General features: G+C 43.8%; 1 protein-coding gene across 1 annotated transcript; it reads left to right on the top strand.

Annotated features, from left to right (window-relative positions):
- The first annotated feature begins 9,956 nt into the window (after positions 1 to 9,956).
- Positions 9,957 to 18,124, top strand: ODAPH (odontogenesis associated phosphoprotein). Its single transcript, XM_015539674.2, has 2 exons — positions 9,957 to 10,023; positions 17,760 to 18,124. The coding sequence occupies exons 1-2, from the start codon at positions 9,957 to 9,959 to the stop codon at positions 18,122 to 18,124; spliced, it is 432 nt and encodes a 143-aa protein (XP_015395160.1).
- Positions 18,125 to 20,056: the final 1,932 nt, after the last annotated feature.

Genomic DNA, 20,056 nt, shown 5'->3' with positions numbered 1-20,056 from the left:
TTGGATTCTGTGTCTGCCTCTCTCTGCCCCTCCCCCATTCATGCTCTGTCTCTCTCTGTCTCTCAAAAATAAGTAGACGTTAAAAAAAATTGTCTTTAATTAAAAAAAAGAACAAGAGCTCTGGAGCCTGGCTTGCTCTCTTGACTCTGCCCTTATTAGTCACATGACTTAACCTTTCCGTGCCTCGGTTTTCTCATCTTTAAAGTGGGGGTGACGACAGTACCTATCTCACTGGATTGATTTTAGGATTCAATGACTTGAGGTATGTACGATGATTAGAATAGTGATGCTTAGAATACAGTAAATGATAGACAGATGAGGAAATTGAGGGTCACTGAGGCTGAGAGTCCAAGTTCTTGCAACTAAATGGTGGCGGGGCAGGGACTAGAATGCAGGTTTATCCCACTGGTTTAATACTGTTTCAAACCGCTAATAAACAGGGTCTCTGTCACGTAGCGGGCATCACTCTGCCCACTGGCCAGGATGTTATTGCCATTCTGTTGTTAAATCACCGGGATGACTTCAGGAAACCTGTCCGGGACTGTCTCCTGCTCTGCAAAATGGAGGAGCTGGAGATATGCCTGAAACCCCTCTCAGGAGCAATCCCAGCAGAAGACCCCCAAGCCAGGTGGGCGGGGGAGCCATGTAGGTCGCCACAGAGGGCCACCTTCACGTCAGTGCCAAACACAGAGCCTTGAGATTCCCCACAGAGCAACTGCCCCGCTCCTGACAGAGAAGCCCGAGCCACCCCAGGCCTCTGGGAGAGAATCCTCACAGCTACTCCCTCAGACGATGTAGGAGGCGGGCCCAGTACCCGCCATGCCTCATGCTCCCTGACACACGTAATCCTGACTGCGCTGCCCTCCTCACGGCTGCTTCCTGGACTACTCACCAGGCTGTGCGAGGGGAAGGCCTCTCCCAGACAGCATCAGCGGTCTCTGCCGCGGGAGACTAGCCTCCCTGCCCATAACAGGAACTTGCCTTTGCTTCTCCAAGTCTGCACGGTAAAACAGGCCCATTAACACCACAGGACTGCAGAGGCGAGCGAGATCAGGTGCCACAGACCCACTCCCCAGGCAGACGTCCTGCTGGATCCTTGAAAAGGTCCTAAGCGCCGCAGATGGTCGACTAGAACAGTCCAGCCTTCTGAACACTGCTGGGTCCAAACTGCTGTTGATGTATTTTTTTCCCCTCTCAGACTGCTGGCTTCCACTTCAGTGAATATAGAAGGATGGAAGGATGGTTTATACTGTCTCAATTTGAGCATCTAAAACTGAAAACTGGGACACCTAGGTGACTCAGTCGGTTAAGCGTCTGTCTTTGGCGCAGGTCATGATCTCACGGTTCGTGAGTTCGAGCCCCACATCAGGCTCCGTGCTGACAGCTCAGAGCCTGGAGCCTGCTTACGATTCTATCTCCATCTCTCTGCCCCTCCCCTGCTTCCACAATCTCTCTCTCTCTCTCTCTCTCTCTCAAATATAAAATAAAGCATAAAAAAAATTTTAAACCAAAAACCACTTTTGTGGTATCCAAACCCATATCTTCAGAGTTGGAGCTCCTCGAAATTCTAAACACGTTTTTAAACCACCAAAGGAGGGCAAAGGCGACAGCGGAGAGCAAAGCAGGGTGGTCACCACTTTGGGACTCTCCCCCCAAATAGTTTCAGCCCCAGTTAAAAGAAAGGCTGTCCTGAGCCAGGAAGGGGCTGCTCTCCTCATGGGCATCTCTCTGAAGTACCCGAGTTAGAAGCAGTGCGACACTCACAGACCAGCCGCAAGTTCCTAAAGTCATGCCACACATCTCTGCTCAAGGAGCACTTGGCTCGGCCTTTCATTATCCACAAACACCAAGGTTCTTTGTAAGAGCGTTCGACGTCAGTCTCCTCCTGTGGGCTTGGCCCCTCACCCTGACGGGGCAGCATGTATACACATGACAGTGAAAGAGAGAGAGAATATGGGTGTGTTTGTATAGAGGGGAAGGTTTCTTTTGAGGAGCTGGCGCACGTAATCATGGAGGCAAGCCCAAATTCTGCAGGGCTGACTGCCAGGCTGACCTAGGGAAAGAGCTGATGCTGCCGTCTAAGTCCCAAGGCCATCTGCTGCAAGACTCCCTCTTGCTCTTGCTCAGGGGCGGTCAGTCTTTTGCGCAGGCCTCCACCGTTTGCGTGAGGCTCATTCACAGCAGCGGGGCAATCTGTTTTACTCAAAATGCATCCATTTAAATGTCAGTGTTATCCACAACCATCCTCACAGAATGGTCGTTATTTGAGCAAACAGCCGGACACCATGTCCTAGCCAGGTTGACACATAAAAGTACCACCACCTCTCAGGGTGCGAGTGGGAGGAAAAAGGAGATTAAATTCCCCTGAGCTCAGATCCAAAAAGCAGGCCATGGCAGACAGCTCGAGACCCTGGACAAAGCCACCCTCCCGCCCTCCCGCCCTCCCCTGACAGGGACTTGCCAGACAACAAGGTGCATGAACCCCGGTACACAAGCAGAGGCCCTTCTCCCCAGACGTCTGTCTGTGGTGTATTCCAAAATAGTTTACTGAGTGCTCACTATACACAGGCACTGTGGCTCCGAATGTAATCAAGGCTCAGTTCTTCTGCATACCTAAAAACGGTTAAAATGCTGGAGCACCTGGGTGGCCCAGTCGGGTAAGCCTCCGACTCTTGATTTCAACTCAGGTCATAATCTCACGGTTCATGAGCTCAAGCCCCACACCAGTCTCTGCACTGGGGGTACGGAGCCTGCTTGGAACCCTCTCTTTCTGCCCTTCCCCGGCTCGCTCTCTCTCTCTCTCAAAATGAATAAATACACGTTTTGAAAATGGTTAAAATGGTCATTTTTATGTTGTCTATTTTATCACAATTAAAAAAAAAAAAAAGACTAAGTTCTTGCCATCAAGGTTCTCAAAGTCCAGAGAAAAACAGAGAGAGAGAGGACAGATACAAAGCACAATTTCAGTGTGGGGGGTTACCCGTGGTAAGACAGGGCAGCCGGAGAAGCCAGACCCCACACAGGAACAGAAACGGCAGCTCGCTCATCTGCCCACCCTGTCCTTTCTCTCCTCCTTGAGCACAGCTGCTTTGGACACACGGCCAGTCAGGCCGCAAGGCAGATCCCTCTTAGTACCCAAACCTGAAGATCTCACTTCTCCAGTCCTGCAGCTTCAAGGTGCCACTCCACACGCTATAACTTGTCTTACGTTAGGTACTCGCTAAAGTACAAACGTGCTTTTTATTCACCTGATTTTTTTTCATTATGGAGGAAGCAATATTATAATAACTTTATACAATGCAATTACAGTCTCACCACCTGATCACACCCAACCTCAGCCGTCAAATGCTCAGACCAAAACTAGGGTGTTACCTAGGACTCTGGTGTCTCTCACAACCTCCTTCCAACCCTTCCTCTCCCGACAGGAAATCCTGTCAAGTCCACCTTCAAAATATGTCCAGAATCTCCTTATTTTGTTCGTCTCCACTGCTGCCACCCCAATCTGTGTCACCATCATCTCCCTCCTACACTTCTATTTAGTTCTCCATTGCCCCCCCAATAGTCTCTCCTCCAGGCAGTGGCCAGAGTTATCCTTTCAAATATAAGTAAGGTCATGTCATACCTCTATGCACAATCTTCCAGTGACTTCCCATTTCCCTCAGGGAAATGATCTGGCTCCATCACTCCTTGAGCTCATCCCTAGTCTATCCCAGCTACAACAGCCTCCTTGCGGTTGTATATTACATGCCATGCCTACCTCTGTCTCAGGGCCTTTGCACTGAATTTTGACAGAATTTTGAAGTCAGGAAAGTTCCTGTTCCGAATCTCAACCTTACCACTTGGTATCTTTGAGTCTTTGAGAAAGAAATATAACTCCTCTTGAGTCCTACATCACCTCCTCATAAAGTTATAGGAAACAAACAAACAAACAAACAACAAACAAAACCACCTAACACAAACCAGCTACATGGGCCCTTCTCCTTAACTCAGTGTGTTACAGAACCCTGAAATCCGATTCATGTTCCCAAAGTGCAGTGAGTCAATCTCTGAATCACCAGGTTTAATTCACAGAAAGCTTTATTATCAGAAGGGCAGCCCAACCAGCAGTCAGGAAATCAGTCCCAAGTCTGCCTTGCCCTGTTAAGCTTAGGAACAGTTTATGTATGATTAGCAAATTATGTGGGGGTTAGGGCAGGAACTGGATGGGCCTCGAAACTTCTCTAGGAGGCTTGAAACTTCTCCAGGTAACACACTGTCCTCGGCGTCCTGGCACCATCCAGGGGTCCTAGTTCCTTACCTGTTGACCTCACATCTGATACCGGTTCGGCAAGACAGACATTATCAACCTGCATCCCATCCCTGGTCCCTGTAATTAACCTCAGGAAAAAGAACAAAAGGACAAGGTTGATAATTCTTACAAGGTGGTGAAGGAATGTGCCCACGTGCAGTGTGTGAAGTTACCATGGAGGGAGAAACTAGTAAAGATTTAAGTGAAAAAACATACCTGGGTGCATCAACAAGAGTGACCCAAAGCCATAATAGCTTTCTTGACATTGAGAATGCGGACATCAGAATCTCACTGATTAGCCTTCAACTAAATGAGAAAGTGATCATCTGTGGATTTTTAAAGTATATGACGGCGAAGATTATCACTAAAATTACTGCGTTTGAAATAAGCTTCAGAAATATTTCCTTTTTGGGGGTCCCTGGGTGGCTCAGTCGGTTGAACATCCAACTCTTGATTTCGCCTCAGGTCATGACCTCAGGGTCATGAGATCAAGCCCCAGGTAAGGCTCTGCACTAGACGTGGAGCCTCTTTAAGATTCTCTCTCTCTCTCTCTCTCTCTCTCTCACCCTCTACCCTTCTCCACTCCCTACCCCCTCTAAAAAAAAAAAAAGAAAGAAATATTTCCTTTTTTAAGGTAAATAAAGATTTTTTGCAAGTTAATCTAACCTCACAACAGCTTCACTGATTTTATGTGTTGTTGAACACTTGATTCCCCTCAATATATATATATATATATATATATATATATATCATACAAATAAATAAGATATGGCAAGACAGTAACTCCATACATCACCAATGAAGAAGTAAGGTAGAATTTTCTGTCAAATAAGAATTCAATGAGATTTTTAAAAATTCTGTTCCTTTTGATCTGTCAGCTGTTGGCACTATCAGAGATCTTGTTAAGGTCCTTAATGTGGCCTCCTGACCCGGTAGTTTTAGTCTTTAAGCAACAGGACTGGAGGCTTGCCCCATCCTCCTAGGTCTCCATTAAAGCATGTCTATTTTAGTATTGGGTGCAGAAAAGCTTGAAAAAGTAAACTGGTGAGGAAAGGCAGAGCCCATACCTTTCAACCCTACTTCAGCTACCTGTGTTTTAGGATGACCCATCTTAGTTGTATCAAGCAGAAGGTGTTACCTGGCTTCTTGTGAATATACTCATTTCTAGTTCTCCAATTCGCTTTGACCTAAGGGAGAAAATTGGCTTTGCAGCTTGGCAAGAGTGCGACTGATTTTGCAACTGATTTGATCACCCAGTGGGGACAAAAAAGTCTTCCTCTTAGTACATCTATGTTTCCATTCCAGTGTTCTCTTTATCCCGAAACTTGTTCCTCCTTTTTAGCAAATTCCTAAAGGCTCGAAGAAATGATCAACACACTTCACACGAGGTTGCTCTAAACGTTATTTTTTTTTAACAGCAGCACTATTGGCATTTGGGGCCAGAGATGACTTCACTGTGGGGGACTGTGACAACAAAAAACGTCTCTAAACATTGCCAAATGTCCTCTGGGAGAGGGGGGGAGCAAAATCCCCTCCGGTTGAGAACCACTGACCCCATACAGATATTTGCATTCCTTCCTTCCTTGGAAGAGCAAGACAAAGTTGAGAGTTAGAAGCAGAGAGCTATGCCTGGGGTTGGGATCTAAGCTAGAGATTGATGGGAGATGGAATAAAACCATTGATCAAAACAGATCAGTAATACAATTTTGAATATTCACCTACGGAATTTGGGTTTTGTTTTTTAGGCAATGGAGTATCATCAAAGGATCTTTAGAAAGTGATATAATTAGAGTTTCTTTTTAAGAACATTTTCTTGATCTTAGAATGAGAGGGGATTGAAAAGACAATAGCTGTCACAAAACTCGGACATGATGACTATGTGAGATAAAGCCTACAAGGTGGAAAGGAAGTGCCAGCCCTGCGTGCCGAGCCCACTGGCATGGAGGCTCTAAGGACAGATAATGCTCACTTCCCATGTTTGCTTTCAGCTGATCTTCAGTTTCCGTATCAACATCATCATGTGCGGCTTCCCTTGCAGGTTACTGTCTCAGAATATTTCCACCTTATACATCCCGAGTTTTTTTGGTTTTTAGTCGTATTTGCCACCGGTGCTAGCAGGTACCACTCCCCTTCTTTGCCTGTTTCCTCTACACATGGGTTTACACTTTCAAAGGAACATCAGGGAATCTGATCCGCTACCCCCAGGGCAGACCTATGCGGGGAGCTTAGCCCCATTTGCATGAGTATTTTTTGAGTCTCCCAGAAAAATAATAAAAGAAATTTGGGGTCTGGTGGTTAGGTTCCATGCAGTCAGAATGAATGTCTTCTCAAAGAGAGAGGGGCAGAGTCGAAAGCTTATGTCAACCTCTCCGCAGGGTGTTCCTGGTGGGCAGGAAACCCATCCAAAGGGAAGAGTAATCTATAGTGTAGAGCACTACCTGAGACACCAGTTGATTGTCTCATAGACAAATCTACATTTTGGCTTCTTCTCTCACACCCCGTCTCTTTCATTTTGTTTTATATCATCAACAGAGCAAAGTTTTGTTTGTTAACATACTTGAAAAAATCGTTTTCCTCCTTTGGAAGCTTCATTCCTTTATTTTATAAATTTCAGGACAATAGATGCAAACAGAAAAAAACAATTACACCATTTGGCTTTTGTTATTTATTTCATCAACATTTATTTTTTTTTTTAACGTTTATTTTATTTTTGAGACAGAGAGAGACACAGCATGAATGGGGGAGGGTCAGAGAGAGAGGGAGACACAGAATCTGAAACAGGCTCCAGGCTCTGAGCCATCAGCACAGAGCCTGACGCGGGGCTTGAACTCACGGACCGTGAGATCATGACCTGAGCCGAAGTCGGACGCTTAACCGACTGAGCCACCCAGGCGCCCAATTTCATCAACATTTAAACTGAAGGCTTGTCAGAAATCCAATAGAGAAAACAAAGAGGATCAGAAAAAATGATACAAACTTCCATCAACTAAAAATTTGCTTCAATAATTTACAGTAAATCCACAAAGAGGAACATTGGGCAGTAGTTAGAGATTACATAGATCGAATTTTATTGGCATGTCAATGTGTTTTCAATGCAGGGGACAAAGTAGTATATCATGTGGGGTCGCAACTGAATGGTCAAGAAAGATTTCTTGAGCTGTTTTGGGTGTAAAAATGTACTTTTATTTATTTATTTATGTTTATTATTTATTTAATTTATTTTTAATATAATTTATTGTCAAATTGGCTTCCATACAACACCCAGTGCTCATCCCAGCAGGTGCCCTCCTCAATGCCCATCACCCACTTCCCCTCCCCCACCCCGCCATCAACCCTCAGTTTGTTCTCAGTATTTAAGAGTCTCTTATGGTTTGCCTCCCTTCCTCTCTGTAACTCTTTTTCCCCCCTTCCCCTCCCCCATGGTCTACTGTTAAGTTTCTCAGGATCCACATATGAGTGAAAACATATGGTATCTGTCTTTTTCTCACTGACTTATTTCACTTAGCATAATACCCTCCAGTTCCATCCACGTTGCTGCAAATAGCAGGATTTTATTCTTTCTCATCGCTTTCAACAATAGCCAAATTATGGAAAGAGCCAGAAAGGTACTTTTATTACAGCACGGGGATAGGACCCATGGGCCAAAAGTGCTACACTTTCTGCTGCTTAGTGCTCAAGGGGGAGGGGACGTGCAGGGAGTATTAGATCATAAATGTCTTCTTCAAATTTCTACATGTAAAACTACTTTCACAAGATTTCTCTGGTGCTTATCCTTCAGCTCGATATTAACTATCAGTGAGATGTACAAGCAGTCATGAGACCCTTTAAGACTGTAGCAAAGGGCATGTATTTGATCCTTATCGGAACAATGCAGGCTGTCAGTCAGCCTTCTGGGCTAAAGGTGAACATTTTTCTGCTTCAGTCTCTCATCAGTATATGTAATACCTCACCCAGTGACATAAAATTACAGATTTCTCTGCCTCCAGTACTCCTCTCTCTTGATACTCAAGACCCTTTATTGTTATTCTTAGTATTTAATGTCCTTGCACGACCATAAGCTCCATGAGAGCAGAACCCTAAGTTTTAGTCCCAGCACCTAGACCAGTGTGTGGCACATGATACATGACCAACAGAGAGCTGCCCAATCAGTGGGTAATGCCTTGTTCTCCATGATCCCTTCTTCCTTTCCAAACTGCTGACAAATTGTCCGTTTAATCATCTGTCCTAGAATTTTGCCTAGGATCCTCATCAGGCCTGTGGAATCTGCCATTTTCTAGTTTGTGAGTATTTGCATTCTTCTTCAGTTTGGTCCTCAGCTTGCATGGTCTCCCCCGATACATTGTTAGCCCTTGGAAGCCAGGGACTGTGCTCTGTTTTGTTCTTTCTGCAATGCCCAGGAAAATGTTCTCAAAGTGGAGGCCTGTGGAGTGACTGAATGAGTAGACAACTATTAGCTCCTAAGAGAACAAGTTAACAACTGGAGTCATTATAATTCACTGACAACCCTAACCACTCCCTTTCATGGGCCAGGCCTTGTGGTTGGGGCTTCAGGTCAGTTACCTCTTCTATATCCATCACCACTCCAAGGGAAATACGACAAGGCCCATTTTACACAAGAGACGCCTCCGAGTCTCAGGGATTCACCTAGACAGGAAGAGAAGGTATCAAGATTGAAGCCAGTTTTCCCAATTCAAGATCCATGCTCTTTTTCATGGTGGCCATCCCCTCCCATCTCTCCTAGACAAACCGAATTCTCTCAGGAAACAAACCAGGCACACCATGTCCATCATAGGGACAATATGATGAATCAGAAGGAGCCCTGGAAACACAACTCACTGAGTTCATCTACCAAATGGCCACGTTTGAGGGCACCTGGGTGGCTCGGTCAGTTAAGCATCCGACTTTGGGTCAGGTCATGATCTCACGGTTTGTGAGTTTGAGCCCGGCGTCAGGCTCTGTGCTGACAGCTCAGAGCCTGGAGCCTGCTTCACATTCTGTGTCTCCCTCTCTCTCTGCCCCTCCCCTGCTCACGCTGTTTCTCTCACACAAAATAAATAAACATTAAATTAAAAAAAAAATAACCATGTTTGTGTGGACAGCGACCGTGATGGCTACTAGAGAAGATAGTTTTGTGACGCTGCTGCCTTTGGCTCCTGGACGAAAGCAGAGAAGAGAAGAAAAAGCCGTAATCTCTGACCCAAGGCCTGTGAACAGCCTCTTCAAACCACCTGGGTCAGGAAGACTTTGGACAATGCCCTCCCCATCCTGCTTGGCTTTTTAAAGTAAGTCAACCACACAGAGGGAAGCACTGTTGAGTATTCCCTAAACAGATTCTTTCTCTTGCCCAGGGAGACCCATAGAACAAGTAAACAGAGGGCACTACGGGCAGAGAAGATTGGAGGGAATTAAAAGGGTAGTGAGGGTGTGGTTGTCCACAATCTGACTCCAAAGGATAGATGAATGCCGTTTGGCTGTCATTCCAAGAAACTTCTGGTTGATAAACACTGTCTGGTATTTCCTTGCTGATTTCTTACCCTCATACCGCAGGCCCTGATTCCTGTGGTCCACTGAGCAAATGCAAATTACCTGAATCAGGCTGCCGGTGACTCACTGGCTCCCCTTTAAAGCAACTTGGGCTCGGGGCAGTGACTGCTCAGGGTGGAAAGCCATGGCTCACCAACTCCGCTTCGCCTGCCGGCTATTGGTCTGCTGGGTGGTGGTAACCGTGGCAGAAGGTAAGGCTTTGGCTCTTATTCTACTGTGGGTCCCTAATTAATAACTTGTGTGAAAAGACAACTATATGTATCCATGAACCGGACATAATTTTGTCAGCTTCCATCAGCCTGTGTGGTTGAGGAGAAAGAAGCTAAATTTTGTCATCTGAAGACCTTAGTCCTCGTCTCAGCCCTAACTATGTGACTTCAGACATACCTAACCTTTCTCACATCAGTCTCCTCATATGTGAGGTGACAGTATTAATAATTATTATGGGGGTTATAAGGACAAAATGAACTATCTTGCAAGAAAAGCTCTTCCAGCTCAAAACACTATCCAATACCAGTTGTTATTATTGTAAAGCTAACAGTTTCCACCCTGAATTACGGCAGGGTCCACCTCTTGCTATCCCCAGCAGCACAGTAATTTGCACATGGTGGCTGTTTAATCTCTGTTTGTTAATTGCTTTAATTAATCACATCTAGGCAGCTGCGTCTTGGGGCTACCGAAGTGAACATAGCTTTCTCTAGGATTATATTACATTCTGCTTCTCCACTGCTCCTATTCTCTTTCCTTTCCCCCATCACAAGGTTTCCCGGGCGGCCTGAGCTTTAAAATTGGTTTGCACACCCCTGGAGGAAAGAGAGAAAAGGCTAGGGAAGAGGGGAGAAAGGGAAAGGAGAGAAAGAGATGCTGGGGGATCTGGGTCTAATGTTGTTTCTTTCACAAGTCACCTTCGTTCCAGCACTATATACTGTTCAGGGAGGTGAGACCCAGGATCAAACCAACTACCCTGGGGTCTCTGCAGGGGCTCAGCCAGACCCTAGTCATCTCCCCTCCCCCAAAGCTCACATACAGAGGAGAGGGGCAGAGACCCGGAGGCTGGGGGCGAGACCACCAGAGGTCACTTTGCCCAACCTCTGCATGAACTCTGGCAATCAGAAGGGGAGGAGATATTACAAATGACACCTGCCCCGTTCCCAAAACCAGACCCCCAAGCACCACCTGCTGAACGTGACATCTAAAACGGGCATCGTAAAACACAACCAGCCACCTACCTGACATCTTCTTTCCAGAAAGTGAACCACTCTTCGGGAAACTTTGTAAATACATAGCTGAACAAGCTATAATGAGGTCATAGGTGTATCCACATCTGAAAAAACACCAATTAAAATGTGAGATATGACTTCTGAATTTGGCTCATGCTTCCCCACTGTCCCTCAGGCTGGCATCGAAACTCCTTCAAATGTAGCTTCGCTCTATCCATGCAGCCCTGGTTCCAGCTCGTCACTCGCCTATCTGTGCCGTGTCTGGTCGTGTGTGGGTGTCCAAACTCACCCTGCCCTCACCTGTTTATTGCAATTCTGCTTCACCTGATGACATTTAAATGTAGCTACAGGATTGCTCCGCAAAGATTTTTTTTAAGGTACATAATTGAAAGGGGCGCCGGGGTGGCTCAATAGGTTAAGTGTCCCACTCTTGGTTTCAGCTCAGGTCATGATCTCCTGGTTCATGAGGTTGAGCCCCATGTCGGGTTCTGTGCGGACAGCGCAGAACCTGCTTGGGATTCTGTCTCTCTGTCTTTCTCTCTTTCCCCCTCCCCTGCTGGCATGCATGTGCGTGCGCTCTCTCTCTCTCTCTCAAAAATAAATAAACTTAAAACAAAAGAAACACATAATTTAAAAATTGCTACCTCTCTCTCTGACATCTCGGAATTATAGCAATTTGTACATCATCCATGACACGTGCCTCTTTCTGCTCTGTAGTATAGACCCATGTATTCGTAGCACTTCCCAAGTGCAGGCCCGTGTCTTTATTATCTCCGAGTTGGCCAGAACACCTAACACAGTAACTGCACACAGTGGAAATGACTGGCTTTATAGCACAGAATTGAAAGAGGCCTTTGGGACACTTTCTGGGCTCCAAATTCTTTCCCTGTAGGCTTAGAGATTTGACCAAAAGAGCCAGTCATTCTGTGAGTCTACAAAATGACCTGAGTTGCAGTTGTCGTGAGTAAATTCATCACAGAACTTCTATTCCTTTCTGGTTCAACTCTGAAAGCACGTGAGAATTTTCTATGACTCCATGGACCTTATAAGGGGAGAACTGCGTACTTAAACATTATGTATGAGTTTACTTCTCTTAAAAATCAGTACAGTTCATTACAAACCAGCTATCGTCTGCCCAAATAACCACAGACTACAGGTAATTGTTCTGTTGGGGTTTTTTTTTTCTTTTTTTAAAGAAAAGGGACTTCTCATCCTTACTTAAAAAAAAAAAAAGTACTAGTTGTTGATATGCTATGAATTTCATGTCTAGACTATAATAAACCCGCTCAAAATTGATATCCAAACTTCAAGTGATACTTTGGCTTGATTTTTTATTATAGTCTAATTTTAAATGTAAGTTATTGCAAATTTTCTGGGACTGAAATTAAATACTCATGAGCTTCATAAAATCTACAGAGAAAACCCCTCAACATCTGCCTGACCATTCATTCAATTTATTGACTATGTACTGGACCCCCCTCTAAGCCAGGTATATTGTAGGTGCTAAGGACAGAGCCATGACCAACAGAATCTCTGTTTTCATCAAGGTCCCGTTCTAATAGCATCTGTACCCTTTAGTCCTATCAGTAGCACACATATTTTATACCTAAAGTGGAACCAGATAGGCCCAAGAAAATGGGCCTTTGTGCTGATAGAATCTTTCTTCCACAACATTCAAGATTAATAATAACAGTAGCTAATGCCTACTAAGTGCATACTGTGTATAAGACATGTTCTGGACACTTTACGTGTCTTAATTCAGATAACGCAACAAGCCAACGAGGTAGGTAGTATTTTTTTTTTCCATTTTACAAATAAGGAAAAGGAGACTCAGAAAAGTTAAGGAACCTGTCAATGGTCACACAGTTATTAAGTGGCAGAGCTCAGCGATCCTGGTTCTAGAGTCTATGCTTTAAACACTATCATCTTCTGTCTTATAAATGTTTTTAATCTATATTTATTTTTATAATGTTTATTAATTTATCTTTTAGAGAGAGAGAGAGTGGGGGAGGGACAAAGAGAGAGGGAGACAGAGTATCCCAAGCAGGCTCTGTGCTATCAGCACAGAGCCCCATGCGGGACTTGAACCCAGAACTGTGAGATCATGACCTGAGTCTAAACCTCAGACGCTTAACCGACTGAGCCACCCAGGCACCTCTCAATCTGTATTCAAATATTTGACCTACTTTGGTCTGATTAATGTCACAGAAGGGCTCTCATCTTTGACATTCAGTGCCTTTGAGGGCATGTCTGTGTGTTAAATATTGAAAACCATCTATTTATAATGATCGCATCATCTCTGAGAGGTGGGGAGATGGTAACTTTGGCAATTATAGAAACAGATTTCTCTCAATCAATTCAATTCCACTGCAGGCACTGTGGCAGGGCTAAGAAGATGTGGTCTACAGTGTGGTCATGTGGATGTTCCAGTGGAGAAATACAACCACTGAATAGTAATCACATGACTGATGAATATTCTGAAAGTGGACTCCCAGAGTGGTATGGAAGCATAGCGCCAAGGGCTTTAAGCCAGCCTCAGGGTACGAAAGACCTCACTGAGGAAATGAAGCATGAAATATGCGTAGGAGTAAGCCAGGCAAAGAGGACAGGAAATGGTGCTTGGGTACCTGGAACCAGTTTGTTAAAAGCCCAGGACCGGTAATGATTTTTGCCAAAGTAGGTTTTCTTGAGTAGAGAAAGCACAGTCAGGTTCTAGTAGATTAAATATGGGGGGCCATAGGGGGCGCATGTAGATGACTGTGTAGATATCTCTCTGAAGTGAGAGAGACAAGAACCAAAGAAGTTCATGGCAGATCACTGAAGTTTTCTTTCTGAAATATGCAGCTAAGTAGTCTACTTACAAAGGTAGAGAGACTTTTGAAGAAAATTCTTCAAATGAATGACAAAGAATGAGAATTTTGAAGGGGCTTTGAGAAGAGTGTCAAAGATTCAGAAGCCAGTGGGAATGGAGCAGAACAAGGAGAAACAAAAGAATTGGTGAGCAGTGTTAACTCAGCCAAAGTTGGAGACCATGAATGGCATCAATGTCCTCACCCAAATGTGTGGCCTTAACCTGTACAGTTTCCCAAATCAATCCCTCTGGTTCCCACATTTTAGAGCCCTTGTGCTAGTCAACCAGTGCCCTGCAATAGTCATCATGTGTCTAGTTTGCTGGAAGAATATGGTTTTACGTGGTCCTGCCCACATTCTTGGGCTGGTTACTAGGACAAGCTTGTATCTTGATACAGAGCTCTTGGAAATCCCCAGGAGAGAGTAGTGAACACTGCTGGACATCCCAGAATCAGAGAAAAGCTACCTAGCAGGCTCTAACACCCCAGAGTCAGCAGGAAGATTTGGTTGAATAGCCTCAGGTTTGAGAAATGAGATGAGCACAGGGGTAGGTGGTTGATTTGTTGTTAATGGCTGGAATACAGTGCACTGAGAGGCAGAGCTCAGGCCTAGCTAAGTCTGATCTAATAACAAAATGTCAAGATGGAGTTTAAGAAGAAAGTTAGTTTCTGGTACCTGGGTGGCTCAGTTGGTTGAGTGTCTGACTCTTGATTTCAGCTCAGGTCATGATCCCAGGGTCATGCTTAAGATTCTGTCTCTCTCTCCCTCTGCCCTTCTCCCTGGCTCACATGCATGCATTCTCTCTCTCTCTCTCTCTCTCTCTCTCTCTCTCTCTCAAAAATAAAATAAATATTATTTAAAAAATTTTTTTATCTTTATTTTTGAGATAGAGACAGAGCTCAAGCAGAGCAAAGGGAGAGTGAGAGGGAGACACAGAATCTGAAGCAGGCTCCAGGCTCTGAGCTGTCAGCACAGAGCCTGATGCAGGGCTCAAGCCCATGAACTGGGAGATCATGAGCTGAGCTAGTCAGGGGCTTAACCAACTGAGCCACCCAGGTGCCCCTAAAATAAATATTTAAAGAAGTAAGAAGGAAGAAGGAAGAAGAAGGAGGAGGAGGAGGACGGAGAAGAGGAGGAGGGGAGGAGGAGGAGGGGGAGGAGAAGAAGGAGAAGGAGAAGAACAAGAAGGAGAAAGAGATGGAGAAGTAGAAGAAAGAAGAAGAAAGCTAGCTTCTCCACACTGACTGGATTCTCTGCAGAAAGCTTTCATGTTACAACAGTTCAGGAACAGACACCCACTCAAGCCAGCTTAAGAAGAGAATAAAGTAGGGGCACCTCAGTGGCTCAGTCGGTTGAGCTTCTGCCTCTTGATTTTTGGCTCAGGTCATGAGCTAACCATCATGAGATCAAGCTCTGCTTAGGAATCTCTCTCTCTCTCTCTCTCTCTGTCTTTCCCTCTCTGCCCCTCCCACAAGCGCACACACACACACACACACACACACACACACACGCTCTGCCTCCCTCTCTCTCAAAATAAATAAATTTTAAAAAGGAGGCACCTCGGTGGCTCAGTCAGTTGACTTCAGCTCAGGTTATGATCTCACACCTGGTGAGTTTGAGTCCCAGGTCGGGCTCTGTGCTGACAGCTCAGAGCCTGGAGCCTGCTTCGGGTTCTGTGTCTCCCTCTCCCTCTGCCCCTCCCCTGCTCATGCTTTGCCTCTCTCTGTCAAAAATAAACATTAAAAAAAAATTTTTTTAAGAGTAGGTGGAGTGATTATTATAAGGATATTTCTAAGACCCTTGTGCACAGCCAGGCTTCAGAGGGATCAGCCCTAAAGAGTCAAGAACCAAGGCTACTCTTACCACCACTCTGTTACCACATGGTCGCTTGTCTCTCTTTCTCTGAAAGGCCTTACCATTTTATGGCATCTATGGAAAGACTGGCTTCTCTGCTTACTCATCATTCAACTGGCCAAACAAAACCTAACTCTCCAGTCCCTGCCCTACACCTTCCACTAACATCTTCCACTGTGTCTCTTTGTTGAAATCCTTAAATGAGAATCTGATTGGTCACTGACCAACCAATGAATGAGGTGAGTGTCTATCAGCAGGCCAAACAGCCATAGTCAAAGATACGTAGGACTGACCTTTCCAGGGGTTGTGGGTAAAGCAGAATCTCCAGAAGGGGCTATAAACACAAGCAGGAAATAGGTATGTCCTACACAACCAAGAAATCTGAATTCAGTTGTTCTAAAGGGGAGGGCAATCCAGTTCTTTCAAGTGCCTCAGTACTTTCAACTTTCTGTGGGGAATTTGTTTTTCCATCATTTACATATAGCATCCCCTTCCAGGCCTGTGTTGGTAAGTTTGTAAAAACGTGAAAGAATAATTTTCTGAAGGGCTTACTTTTTCATAGCCAATTCCATTGGATGATACAGAGAAGAGTGTTCTCTATAGAGAAGACCTTGACACTTGAGCTTGACCCAAATTTCTTCTCAGAAACTAATTTCATCCTGGTTTTTAGTACTTGCTCCCCTCCTGTGTGTAGATGCCCACCCCCACCCCACCCCCACTTCCCTCTTTAGGGAATGATTTCAGTGCTAGGGGAAGTGAAGCAGACCCCTTGGATGAATAGCCTTCATAGGGAGGGGCAGTTATTCTTATTTTCTTAACATTAATTCTTTTCCTCCACTGAATTTTCTTTTTTTTTTAATTTTTTTTAGTGTTTATTTTTGAGACAGAGAGAGACAGAGCATGAATGGGGGAGGATCAGAGAGAGGGAGACACAGAATCTGAAACAGGCTCCAGGCTCTGAGCTGTCAGCACAGAGCCTGATGTGGGGCTCGAACTCACAGACTGTGAGATCATGACCTGAGCCAAAGTCGGATGCTTAACCAACTGAGCCACCCAGGCACCCCTGAACTTTCATTATTTGGTTATAACTTATGAACAATAAAATATACAAATCTTAGAGGTACAGACTAATCACATTTTACATATACACATATATGTATGTCTGTATGTATATAAACATGTGTGTACATGTATGTATGTGTAAATATAAATGTGTGTGTGTGTCTCCATACCCATATAACAACCACCTGAAACAAGATCTAAAGAATTCTACCTTAAAAAAAGATAAAAATAAAAAATAAAGAATTCTTTTTCCACAAAATAACACCTACCCTAACCCTAAATTAATTACTTAAGAATTTTTTTGTAACCATAGATGGGTTTTCCTTGTTCTTGAACTTTATATAAGTGGAATCTTACAGTATGCACTCTTTTGTGTCTAGCTCCTTTTGCTCAATATAATATCTGTGGGATGCCTCTATGTTGTCATATTAGTAAGTCTTCCTTTGTTTGTTGCCCCCTTTTCATTGTATATACACGGTTTGTTTAACCTTTCTCCTATTGATGGACACTTATACTGTTTCCAAGCTTAAGAGCTAATATGAATAAGGCTTAAGAAGGGTGGGGGTGGGCAGCCGAAAGCCTCAATGGGAAGAGCATCTGACTCTCGATCCCAAAGTCCTGAGTTCAAGCCCCGTGTCGGGCATGGAGCCTACTTAAAAAATAATAATATGAATATGAACAAGGCTGCTATGAACATTCGTGAAGTAGTCTTTTGAAGACATATGCATTCATTTCTCTTGGATAAATTCCTCAGAGTAGGACTGCTGGGTCATGAGGTGTGTTCATGTTTCATTCTGTTGGACCGTGGCAGTTTTTTCAAACTTGTTTTGAGACTTCTCTATTTCTCTCTCCCAATCTTTCTGCCTTACTGCCATCTAAAGTATCTCCCTTCTGCTTCTGTTATCAGGCCTTTTTGCTGACTTGCACCTTTCTCCCCACAGGACAAAAAGCAGTAGCCACCCCTCTTAGAGGCTCACAAGATGATGGAGGCCCTACAGACTGCGAGATCTTTACACTCACCCCTCCACCCACCATAAGGAACCCGGTGACGAGGATTCAGCTCATCCCAAGGACACCCAAGTGTCCCTTTCATTTTTTTCCACAAGGGCCTAGAGTCCACATTAGGTTTCCAAACAGACCTTTCCTTCCTCGGAAGTGCAATCGTCATTTTCAGTTTCGTCCGTTCTTTTGGCCACACAGTCGCCTCACTCCTCATTACAGATACTTCCCCAGAAGAAAACTGTGGAGAGGAAGCTCCTCTGAAGAAAGCAGAGAGAAAAGAGAAGCCCCAAACATGCTGATGTGAAAGAGGCCAATGCCTCTGAAAAGAGATTAAAAAGATTCCTGCTTTCTTTTTCCAAACTAAAATGATTGGAGTTGAACATGAAGTATCTTAAACACCACAGACTAGAAATTGTTCTTCATGTCTGCATGGACGATATTGGCTTACAGGATATTCATGTTTGCCAGATAGGAGCGATAACTACATTACTCTTATCCCCAACTTTTTAAGATCTCAAGATATTCATGCAAATAAAATCCTAAAATGGGTGGTTCCAAGAATTCCTGTACAGACTGCAATGCCAGGAGACTCAGCTCTCTCTTCTAAATTAAAGTGAAAGCATTTAAACAAATCGATATAAACCAAATGAAGACATTAATGACACCCTTTGTACTCACTGGAAAATTTACAGAGCGAAGCGCATTTACAAAGTGAACTGTAAAGGAAATTATAGAAAACTGAAAGTTTAATGTTATTCTTATTTTATTCTCTGTTTGGCCATGGTGTAGATAGTGGCTACTTATTCATTTATCTTTTACCGAGGTGTAATTGACATGACATTATATTAGTTTCAGATGTACAATGTAATGATTCCATATTTGTATATATTGCAAAAAATCACAATAAGTCCAGTTAATAACCATTACCATATAAGTTACGTTTTTTTTTTCTTATGATGAGAACTTTCAGGATCCACTCAGTTTTCTAATGACAACGACAAAAGAATTATAATCATTAAAGCAAAACAAAGTTATGGGGCATCTAAGATAATACCTTGAAGATATCATAAACTAAATTACCTAACTTAAAAAACTATTTTTTAACTGTAATATCTAAAGTTACTTTTATGTTGACTTTTTAAGCAACCAGTGCAAATTAGTTTGATAAGTATCTCACTGTTTCTCACCTTATCATCATATGGATACTAGCTTAGATTGCTTATTATTTATTTCCCCTAGAACTTTCAGTAAGGTTCCAGACTCAAAGTCTGATTAAAAGTTTACATGGATGATTTCACTCATATGTGGAATTTAAGAAACACAGCAGATGAACATAGGGGAAGAGAAGGAAAAATATGATAAAAACAGAGAGGGAGGCAAACCATAAGAGGCTCCTAAATACAGAGAACAAACTGAGGGCTGCTGGAGGGGTGTTGGGTGGGGGTATGGGCTATATGAGTGATGGACATTAAGGAGGGCACTTATTGGGATGAACACTGGGTGTTGCATCCAAGAAATGAATCACTAAATTCTACTCCTGAAACCATTATTACACTATATGTTAACTTGGATTTAAATAAAATTTTAAAAAAAATTTTTTTTAAGTTTACATGGATGTTCTTGTAACTCTAGAGCTCCAAAGACATAAGTTGAGTCAACTATAGGAAGCTGAGCGTGCAACAGGAGTTAACAAATCCCACCGATTGCATTCATTGGGCATTACTGTAGCCATTCTGTAAATACTGCCTCCTGTCTGTGCCACTCACCTTGCCTGTAACATAGGAACTTGACTTTTGCATATGTGGTCAAGGGCTTACACCTGTTCCTCCCAAGAAGTGCGTGCAAAAGTTGCTGCTGCCGCCACTGCTTTTACAAAGGAAAAAAAAAAAGAACATAAAGACATGAGGTCGCTGGGAGTGTTGCCTGGGAAAGGAAGAGACAGAGAAAGTCATCATACTGTTCTTCTTTGCTATGTGAAAAGATAAAAAGGAAAAAAAAATTCCTTCACTCACTTCCTAGCAAATTTTCTTATAAGAACAGATATTTGCTTCAAAATTATGAGCTTAAATAAAAACTGTATTTGAAATCCTAAGAAACTCTGTATTTTGTAATAAACTGGCTGTCTCGTTTGCTTTCTTTTTGATTCATGGGGCATAATCAGAAAAGGGCCAAAGTCGGGCAAACCTGAAGACAGGTAAATGTTTGTGTTTGAATCTCACCTCCCTTTCTGGACCCC

This window comes from Panthera tigris, chromosome B1 (assembly GCF_018350195.1).
Source record: "Panthera tigris isolate Pti1 chromosome B1, P.tigris_Pti1_mat1.1, whole genome shotgun sequence".
Taxonomy (NCBI): domain Eukaryota; kingdom Metazoa; phylum Chordata; class Mammalia; order Carnivora; family Felidae; genus Panthera; species Panthera tigris.
The sequence above is the reverse complement of the archived record's forward strand: the minus strand, read 5'-3'. Positions and strand labels throughout refer to the sequence as shown.